This window comes from Cynara cardunculus, assembly GCF_001531365.2.
Source record: "Cynara cardunculus var. scolymus isolate 2C chromosome LG 9, CcrdV1, whole genome shotgun sequence".
Taxonomy (NCBI): Eukaryota; Viridiplantae; Streptophyta; class Magnoliopsida; order Asterales; family Asteraceae; genus Cynara; species Cynara cardunculus.
In genome coordinates this window covers 12975400-12984057 of record NC_037536.1, presented here as the reverse complement: position 1 = coordinate 12984057, position 8658 = coordinate 12975400, and the positions used below count along the sequence as shown (strand labels likewise).

The following is an 8658-nucleotide window of genomic DNA, read 5'->3' as shown; positions in this document are numbered from 1 at the left end:
AATTTCAAATAGTTAATTTGATACTAATATCGATATACTTTTGTCAAATTTTTATGATATCGTCAAACATATATATTATTCAAAAATAAAAACATCATCGCTTTCTTAAAATCACATAAAGCCATATTATAACATCGACTGAGATAAAGAATAAAATGAAATATTAAAAACACGATGTATCTTACTGCATTGCGCGAGTACGCTTCTAATATATATATATATATATATATATATAATTCATTGTAAATTTGACATTATATATAAAACAGTTATTTCAAGTAACCTCTTTTAGTAGTATCGGTCACTGATTTAAGTCTTCTCCTTTGGGTGACAATCGTAATTTTTTAAAAACATAAAAAGAATGGAGTCACGTGCCTTCCACCTGCGGTTTTGGAAACGACCCGGATGCAAAAGGTTTAGGGCTCATAAACCCGCCTCCGTCGTTTCTCTTCCGTCTTCATCGTTCAGCAGCGATCTAAGCTCTACTCCACCGTCTTCCCGCCGTCGCAAATAGGTACCTCGTCGATTAAACCATTCAATTCTATCTTTCATTTTCGTTAGCATTTGCTTCCATTGTGGTAATTGATTCAGATTTTTAACTCCCTTTACCGCTACATTTCCATTAGGGTTTTATATCCACAACCCTAAACCCTAATCTGATTCTCGATTTCAGATTTTCTGTTTTCAGGTAGTACTCCGTCAGTCTTACTTGCAAATCGAATATGAGGTAATCTAATTGTAAATTTCCTACGCAATTCGCGTTTAATTAAGCCCTAAATGGTTAAAGTATGTTTCTGTTTTGGGTTTCTTATTCACTATGCCATTTTTTGTTCCTAATTTTTGCAGTCGACCAATGGAGGAAGATGGACAAGTAAGTTTCTTTTTTTATCGAACAATTTAGGTTCGTTAGTTCTTGTGGTTTTTTTAAGCCTTTTGGTGTTCATAGAGACCAAATTATCCTCCATTTAAAGAGAATTGCACAAATATCTACGTTGTATAGCATCATTTTCTTGTAGTCACTCATAATCTGAGCCACACAGTGCGTGAAGCTTGTATTGCATACTATAATAGTGAACTTTTTCTAGCAAATGGAACATTGGTAGAAATATCTAGTATATGGCAAGTGAAATAAGAAAAAGAACGATGCTTTTCTTCGGCGACGGCAATGGGATGGGTATTTAACTTTATTTTTCAAGCTGTATAAATTGCTTTTTGTGTATAAAGTTTTGTTAAAATTTATTAAAGCTAAACAAAGAAGTGTCCAACTAGAATTTAAATGGCTGGATGGCTTATTCGAACCCATATATGATGTTTGTTTGCGACTTAATTAATACATCACTGACTTAATAGTAAGTCATTGTGGTTATGCTTTCCCCATTAAGACCATCTTTTTATCATCTTACCCCTCTCGTATCATACAGGCCTCCACATCCTAACAAAGCATATTTAACAAACAACAATTATTTATTTATCATTTATTCCAGACAGACAGAACCTGTGTCCATGCAAATGTATTTATCAGATATAACTTATCCATAAATGAAAACAACACTTACCATTTTCTTCAGGTTTATGTTTCACGCGTAGCTTACTACTTTTTGAATATGCATTTTGATACATGTGTTTGTAGTGTGTATTTGTCATCCTCTTTTTTATGCTTTTCTTGTAAGATAGGATATTTATTACATACTCTTCGATCATTTACCTTAAAATTATGATGTAAATTGTTTCTTTTATGTTTTGGAAAAAGTTCACATAAAAATATGATGTCTTGTAAAATTTGGCAGCAGACCAAGAATGAGGAAGAGGAGTTCAACACTGGGCCCCTCTCTGTCTTGATGATGAGTGTCAAAAATAACACGCAGGTAATAGATCTTTTTCATAAATTTGGTTCTCAATTTGGTACACTGAACATAGCATAACTTTTACAAGGATCATTGTTTCACGTTTGGCATGACTTTTATGTGGAACATACAAGAACAAAGTGGAACAGACGTGTTCCACCCCCATCCCATTGAACGAGGTGGAAGAAGCCTATATTTTACCAATATACCCTCAAAATAAACCCTAATTATTTTCTAAAAACATCAAATACATCTCATTCTTTTCCTTTCTTTAAATTTTATTTGTTTATTTTATCCTTATTAGACTCTCACGTTACTGTTCTCAAAATATTATTTTTATATGTTTTCTATATTTGGTTACTTTATGTAATTTATTAACTATTAATAATAATAAAAAAATAGAAAAGGTATAAAATAAAAATTGGAAATTAATGAACTAATATTTTTGTGTCATTTTAGTCTTGACGAAAACTTTATAATGATATATTTTGTTATAAAAATATTTATTATTTTATAAAACATTTATTATTTTATAAAAATATTTTTTATTTTATAAAATATTTATTTTATTATAATTTAATAAAATGCATAAATTATCAAAATAAAATATATAAACAACTCATTAGGGTAAATTGATCATTTTATCAATCTTGTCCACTTTTGTCTTACGAAACACTGAACAACAGTTATGTTTTGTTTTCTTCTGTCTTGTCTAGTTACCAAACGCACCCTTAAAGCTAATAGGGACAAACAGAATTGAGTGACACCATGTTTATACAACACTGCTGTTAATACTTGAAATTACATTGAATCGACTTTTTAAGCGACCTTGGTCTTATGGATGACAGTTTTGTCAATTTGTTGCACATCCAGGTGCTCATCAACTGCAGGAACAATAAAAAGCTTTTAGGGCGTGTGAGAGCTTTTGATCGACACTGTAACATGGTGCTCGAAAATGTTAGAGAAATGTGGACAGAGGTTAGTGTTTTCCACAAGCAAAATAAAACAAGGTTGTATGTATACATTCTATTAAAATATATTTTGTACATCAGGTGCCGAAAACAGGAAAAGGCAAGAAGAAAGCTCTTCCTGTTAACAAAGACAGATTCATCAGCAAGATGTTTCTTCGAGGGGATTCTGTCATCATTGTACTGAGAAATCCCAAGTGAGAGGTATGAATCTGCATCCAGTCTTTATTTTTGATTCGGCTGTTAAGCTAGCATGCTTATATAGGGGCTGTTTGGTGGGTTTTCCATTAAGTTCTGTCTGGATAAAGCTGTCTGTGTGGATTAATCTATCTGTAGAGATTGAGAAGGTTTTTGTTTGGGAGGGTTTTTTCGTAGATGGAAGGAGCGTGTCTTTTAATTGGGAGGGGCAGATATGGAAAAAACTTGGCTTTCTTCATAACGCTCCCCTTCGAAGCTTACTCAATAAGCTACTTTCTGTATCATTAAGCCACTACCAAACAGTAATATATAGATGTAATCTATCTGTAGAGATTGAGAAGGTTTTTGTTTGGGAGGGTTTTTTCTTAGACGGAAGGAGCGTGTCTTTTAATTGCGAGGGGCAGGTATGGAAAAACTTGGCTTTCTTCATAAAGCTCCCCTTCGAAGCTTACTGAATAAGCTACTTTCTGTATCATTAAGCCACTACCAAACAGTAATATATAGATTACCTGAATAAGCTACGAGTCCCATTAAGCTCATTAAGCTGCTAACAAACAGGTCTTTCAGTGTGTGTAGCAAAGAAAGATCAATATAAGATGCAACTGGCTGTTTCAAAAACTTTCTTATCTGAATGCTTTATAAGAGGCCCGTTCAAATAAGAAAACTAAATATCATGTGAAAGTAGGAAAGGAAGGTTAAGGGAGTGTTCGTATGTGAATCAATGAAAATTTTTATTTGAAGATGTATATGTAAACCAACATTACAAATTATTCATGTAAGTTCACATATGCAGTTTCAAATGGATTTTTTCAATGTTTCATATATGAACCTTCACACACACACACACACACACACACACAYATATATATATATATATATATATATATATAAAGAATAAACTAGAGTAATAAAGCATTCACTAAACATTTCCCCCAAACTGCAGGAAGCAAGCTCTGGATTTGTTGTTTGTGGTTGGAAGCTTGAGAAAGTTGCAACCTCTAACATGGAGGTCTTTGGATGTATGATTCTTCTGATGTTGGTTGTTTATGGATTACAAGTTAAAACCTTTCTTAGAGTTTATTCTGATACTATAATATACTAGTTGCCCTATTCTACTTCTTTTCTCTTAAATTAAGAGTTCTCTTTTTTTAAAGAAAAATTTGGGATGGACAAGTTTGAAAAAGACTTTGGCTTTTACTCGTCTTAAAAGCTTAATGAATAAGCTACTTTCTATATCATTAAACTAATCAAGTAAAATAGACCTTGGTTTATGAAATTATTTTATTAACTAATACTGTAATCTATAACATTTGTGTGAAGGTGACTTGTAAAATTTATTTCTGGTTAAAACAGGTAATATCTTCCTATTATCATATTATTGTTTTACATGATAAGTTATTTAATATAAATCATCAGTTTGTAAATGAGATGTTGAACATCTTTTGGAAATCAACCCAAAGAAAATTAGAACCACAAGTATGGTGTCTGATTGGTTTGAGCTTCGGTTCTAAATTTCAAAAGTGTCTAGAGGTTCAAACGAAGGAGGAACAAAAATCTCTTTGTGGTCATGGAGGTTTAAATACGCCGACTCTGGGTTACCTGTAAAGCAGGGAATCGTCCTGCGATTAATCGGCTTATATAGCGGATTGGATATCCAGGTTAGAGATGGCCATTTGTAACCGGCCCGGCCCGTAACCGACGGAGGCCCGGAACCGAGCCCGACTCGTAACCGTAACCGACCGGGACCGGCCATAACCGGTTAAGGACCGGCGGTTACGAACCGGTTAGGATAATTCGCGATTTTTTGGACCGGAACCGGTTACGCAACCGGTTATGGGCCCGACCCGGTCAACGAAAAAGTCAACGTTACCGTTAGAAAGTCAAACTAGCGGTTAGAAAGTCAAACTAGTCGTTAGTTACCGTTATGACCGTTTTTTTCATCTTTTTAGCTACCAAAACATGTATAAATAGAGATGGAAGTTCCTTAGTTAGTTACCAACACTTCTCATCTTCAAAAACGCAAATGAGGCTATTAGAAGAATTCAAGAGACCGGAACTCTTTAAGTCAATCCGACATGGGATACCGATGAAGATTGATAGATAAATGTATTTTATTAGCATTTTGTAAAACAATGTCACTTTAATCATAATAAAACGTACTTTTAAAGTGTACTTGAGTAAACCGTATTTTTAAAATTAAACGTATATAACRAAACGTATTTATAAAATTAAACGTATATATATAATACATAACAAAACGTATTTATAATAAAACATATTAAAAATAACATATTTCGAAAATATTAATAACATATTTTTAATTTATTAATTACCAAAAAAATAATAAAAAAATAAATTTTTTTTTCAAAGGACCGGCCGTAACCGGTTATAGGACCGGAACCGGGACCGGTTATCCTTAACCGGTTATATGAAAGCTTGACCGGTTATAGTGATTTTCGTCAGGACCGGGACCGGTTATGGAGGGACCGGTTAACGTCGGTTTTTGTCACGATTAGGCCCGGCCGTAACCGGTTAAGGCCCGACCCGGGACCGATTTTTGGCCATCTCTAATCCAGGTTAATAAAAGTAATTAGTAAAATTCCAGCTGGTGTAAGATCTTAAATGGTAGGATTATGTATATTTGCCCAAAATTTTCAAAAACCTTTTGTAAAATTCTTGTAAGATTATTTATATTATTTAAGTTGTACAAGAATTTATATTATTTAAGTTGATTAATATAATGGATATAATATATATATATATATATGTATGATTTATCAGTATTTTCGTTTTCAAATTCAGATTTCTTACCGTTGCCTATTTGTCGGTATGTAAATGCATCTCCAACCGCTATTACAAAATAGAAATTTTGAAAGATCATTTTGATCCAATAACTATTTTCAAATGTTCTTTAAAATAGAGATAACATGAAGAAAAGCTGTAAATTTAGAGAAATATATAAAAATCAGTATCGAGAAGTGAATGTTCTTTTAATTGTTTAGACCAACGAGGTTATATGTATTATTATTTTCTATAAAGATTTTTTAAAACCACATTAAAATGATGAATGAATTTATAATTAAAATATTGAAATATCAAAAATACGGTACATGTCGATGAGTAATTTTTTTTATTTTAAAGAAATTGACCAAAATAATCAATTTTTCGACCAAATTCACTTTTTAGTTACTTTTTGAACCACATTAAAGCTTATTTTTATTTAAAAATAATAATATTTTTTACACAAATGTAGATCCTTAGGCAAATTTTACTTTTTAATCTAAAAGTCAAGTTTACGCAAATATACAAGATATTTGCATAAACTTTAACTAAAATAAAATTTTAATTGAAATAATGACTAAAAAGTGAATTTAGTTAAAATTTTTGGTTATTTTGATCGATTTCTTTTTTTTTTAACTACGTTAATTGTTATGTAATAATTTATTGAATTCTTGGATGATGGTGGCCGAATTTTATTGGGCTTAGGTTGTATCAAATCTGGACCCAATAAGCAACCAGCAAGCGGCCCAATTCACACAAACCCAAAACCCTAAAAGAGCTTCTCCTCCCCTTATAGTCTTGTAATCACAATTCCCCTATCCAGTTGCAAGCTAGCCGTCTTCGAAAACGCAGGTATGCACCTCCGATCTTCTATCCTTATGCGTGTGCTTTCAATGTGTGTGATCCATCTGAAGACATCTAAGGTTTTCTAGCAACTAGTTTGATTATTGATTGTTGATTTTGTTGTTCTAATCGCAGAGAGAGACACAGAGAAGCGAAGATGAGTCGAGGAGCAGGAGGTGCCGGCGCAAAGGGCGGAAAGAAGAAGGGAGCGACTTTTGTCATTGATTGTGGGAAGCCTGTTGAGGATAAGATCATGGAGATCGCATCACTTGAGAAGTTTCTGCAGGAGAGAATCAAGGTTGGCGGTAAAGCTGGTAATCTCGGAGATTCCGTTACTATTACTCGTGAAAAGAACAAGATCTCAGTCACCTCCGACAGCAACTTCTCGAAAAGGTACCGAACTTGCCTACAATCAGTTTCTATTTCAGTTTAAATGAATACTTTGCTCTTTGTACGATTATTTTGACTTACTGTTCGTTTTGAGGTCACGATATCAATTGTTTTGAGCTTATAATTCTGATGTTTTTGGTCATTTTGTCTAATTTATAGTTCTGCACAAACATAATCGACTGCTGTAGATGGAACTTAGATTCTTTGGTTTGATAAGTTTTGAATATATCAACACATAATTGTTGCATATTTGTAATTTGATGCAAGGTGCCTATATGCGAAATAAGGACATTGTCTAGTTTTCTGATGTTTTTGAATGAAATCATTTACTCCTTTGTCTCATTAAAATGATAACCATTTTCTTTAGAGATGTCTGTTAGCATTTGCAACATTGATCTCTTGGCAAGGTTTTAGTGTGGAATTTGTTTGTTTGTTCATTGTCATTGTTCATAAGATTGATGATATTGATAGTAAGAGATTCCTCAGCTACCATGATTGTGGTAGTGAACTCATGATAATGGGTTGCTCACTGTTGCTACAAAAAGAGAACAAGTGTTTTGATGAGGGGGGGTTCAAGGTTAGATGTAGAAATCAATCAATAAAACACTATGGACTTAACTTTTGCTGCGAATTATTGCTTTCAAACCACAAACTTTGTTATTCTAGGTGTATGTTGGTGATGTAAAGATGCATAACAATGGACTTGGAGCTACCATCTCAACTAATGAGATGTTCCACATCTATTCTATTTCTTGGTCTGATGAAATTTATTTCTTTTTATGTTGGGGATTATTTTCTGATTCTTGTAAGATTGGTGGTTAAATTCCAATGGGGTTTTGCTATTTTTTGTGGTGTTGTTTATTAATGATCAAAATGGCTTTCATTTACCAATAATCAAATTGTTTCGTCTTTTCATGATTCTTCAGGTATCTGAAATACTTGACAAAGAAATACTTGAAGAAGCACAACGTGAGGGATTGGCTTCGTGTAATTGCTTCAAACAAAGACCGCAATGTTTATGAGCTACGGTACTTCAACATTGCTGAGAACGAGGGCGAGGAGGAAGACTGATTGATCTTGTTTTATGTAGTTTTTTGGCATGGTTTTGGCTTCTTGGACTTGTTATATCAGTTTCTTTTTTTCTTCAGACTTTGAAATATTGTTTTGCAGTAAAATTCTGGGTCTATGTGGTTTTGCAAATTTGTGTTCATGAGATCTCAGTTGAACATCAAGATTTTAACTAATGGCTTCATTCCTCACAATTCAAGAGACCAACACTTGATCTTTGAAGGAAAATTTTAAAATGAATTTCATCTGGATGCCATTTCAACCCTAACTATTTATCGAAAGAATGTGCCTTTATTTTAAGTGGATCAAAGCCTACAAAATGAAGGATTCAAAGTTGAGGGTACTGGGGTGAGAGGGTATTAGGTGTTGTTTGTTTACTTCTTAATAGTTTTATCAAGAGGCAATATTTAAATCGTTAAAAGATAATCTTGTTTGGCAAAAAAAAAAGACTTGTCTTTTAATGGTTCTAATACCTTCTAAATGATTTTGTATCATGGATATTTTTGATGATTAAGAGCCCTAATTTTATTGTATACAATTACCAAATAATTATATTTTATTTGTAT

At 32.9% G+C, this 8658-nt stretch overlaps 2 protein-coding genes across 3 annotated transcripts; both read left to right on the top strand.

The window, feature by feature from the left end:
* Positions 1 to 424: 424 nt before the first annotated feature.
* On the top strand, positions 425 to 4141 carry LOC112518198 (small nuclear ribonucleoprotein Sm D2). Of its 2 annotated transcripts, none has more exons than XM_025125813.1 (7): positions 425 to 514; positions 674 to 727; positions 847 to 871; positions 1791 to 1865; positions 2718 to 2822; positions 2897 to 3016; positions 3954 to 4141. In XM_025125813.1, the coding sequence occupies exons 2-6, from the start codon at positions 723 to 725 to the stop codon at positions 3011 to 3013; spliced, it is 327 nt and encodes a 108-aa protein (XP_024981581.1). In that variant the 5' UTR covers positions 425 to 514; positions 674 to 722; the 3' UTR covers positions 3014 to 3016; positions 3954 to 4141. The 2 variants fall into 2 exon arrangements, with proteins under 2 accessions (XP_024981581.1, XP_024981580.1); XM_025125812.1 differs by having other exon boundaries at positions 426 to 514; positions 1788 to 1865.
* Positions 4142 to 6597: 2456 nt separating this feature from the next.
* On the top strand, positions 6598 to 8268 carry LOC112518218 (60S ribosomal protein L22-2). Its single transcript, XM_025125838.1, has 3 exons — positions 6598 to 6643; positions 6770 to 7027; positions 7951 to 8268. Exons 2-3 carry the CDS (start codon positions 6792 to 6794, stop codon positions 8093 to 8095), a joined length of 381 nt encoding a protein of 126 aa, XP_024981606.1. The 5' UTR covers positions 6598 to 6643; positions 6770 to 6791; the 3' UTR covers positions 8096 to 8268.
* Positions 8269 to 8658: the final 390 nt, after the last annotated feature.

What these genes read in the sequence shown, in the direction of transcription:
- LOC112518198 (XM_025125812.1), top strand. An exon ending in CAATGGAGGAAGATGGACAA is followed by an intron (nt 872 to 1,787) that starts GTAAGTTTCTTT and finishes AAAATTTGGCAG; the next exon opens with CAGACCAAGAATGAGGAAGA. An exon ending in TTAGAGAAATGTGGACAGAG is followed by an intron (nt 2,823 to 2,896) that starts GTTAGTGTTTTC and finishes TTTGTACATCAG; the next exon opens with GTGCCGAAAACAGGAAAAGG.
- LOC112518218 (XM_025125838.1), top strand. Translation starts at nt 6,792, where the DNA reads ATGAGTCGAGGAGCAGGAGGTGCCGGCGCAAAGGGCGGAAAGAAGAAG. An exon ending in GACAGCAACTTCTCGAAAAG is followed by an intron (nt 7,028 to 7,950) that starts GTACCGAACTTG and finishes ATGATTCTTCAG; the next exon opens with GTATCTGAAATACTTGACAA.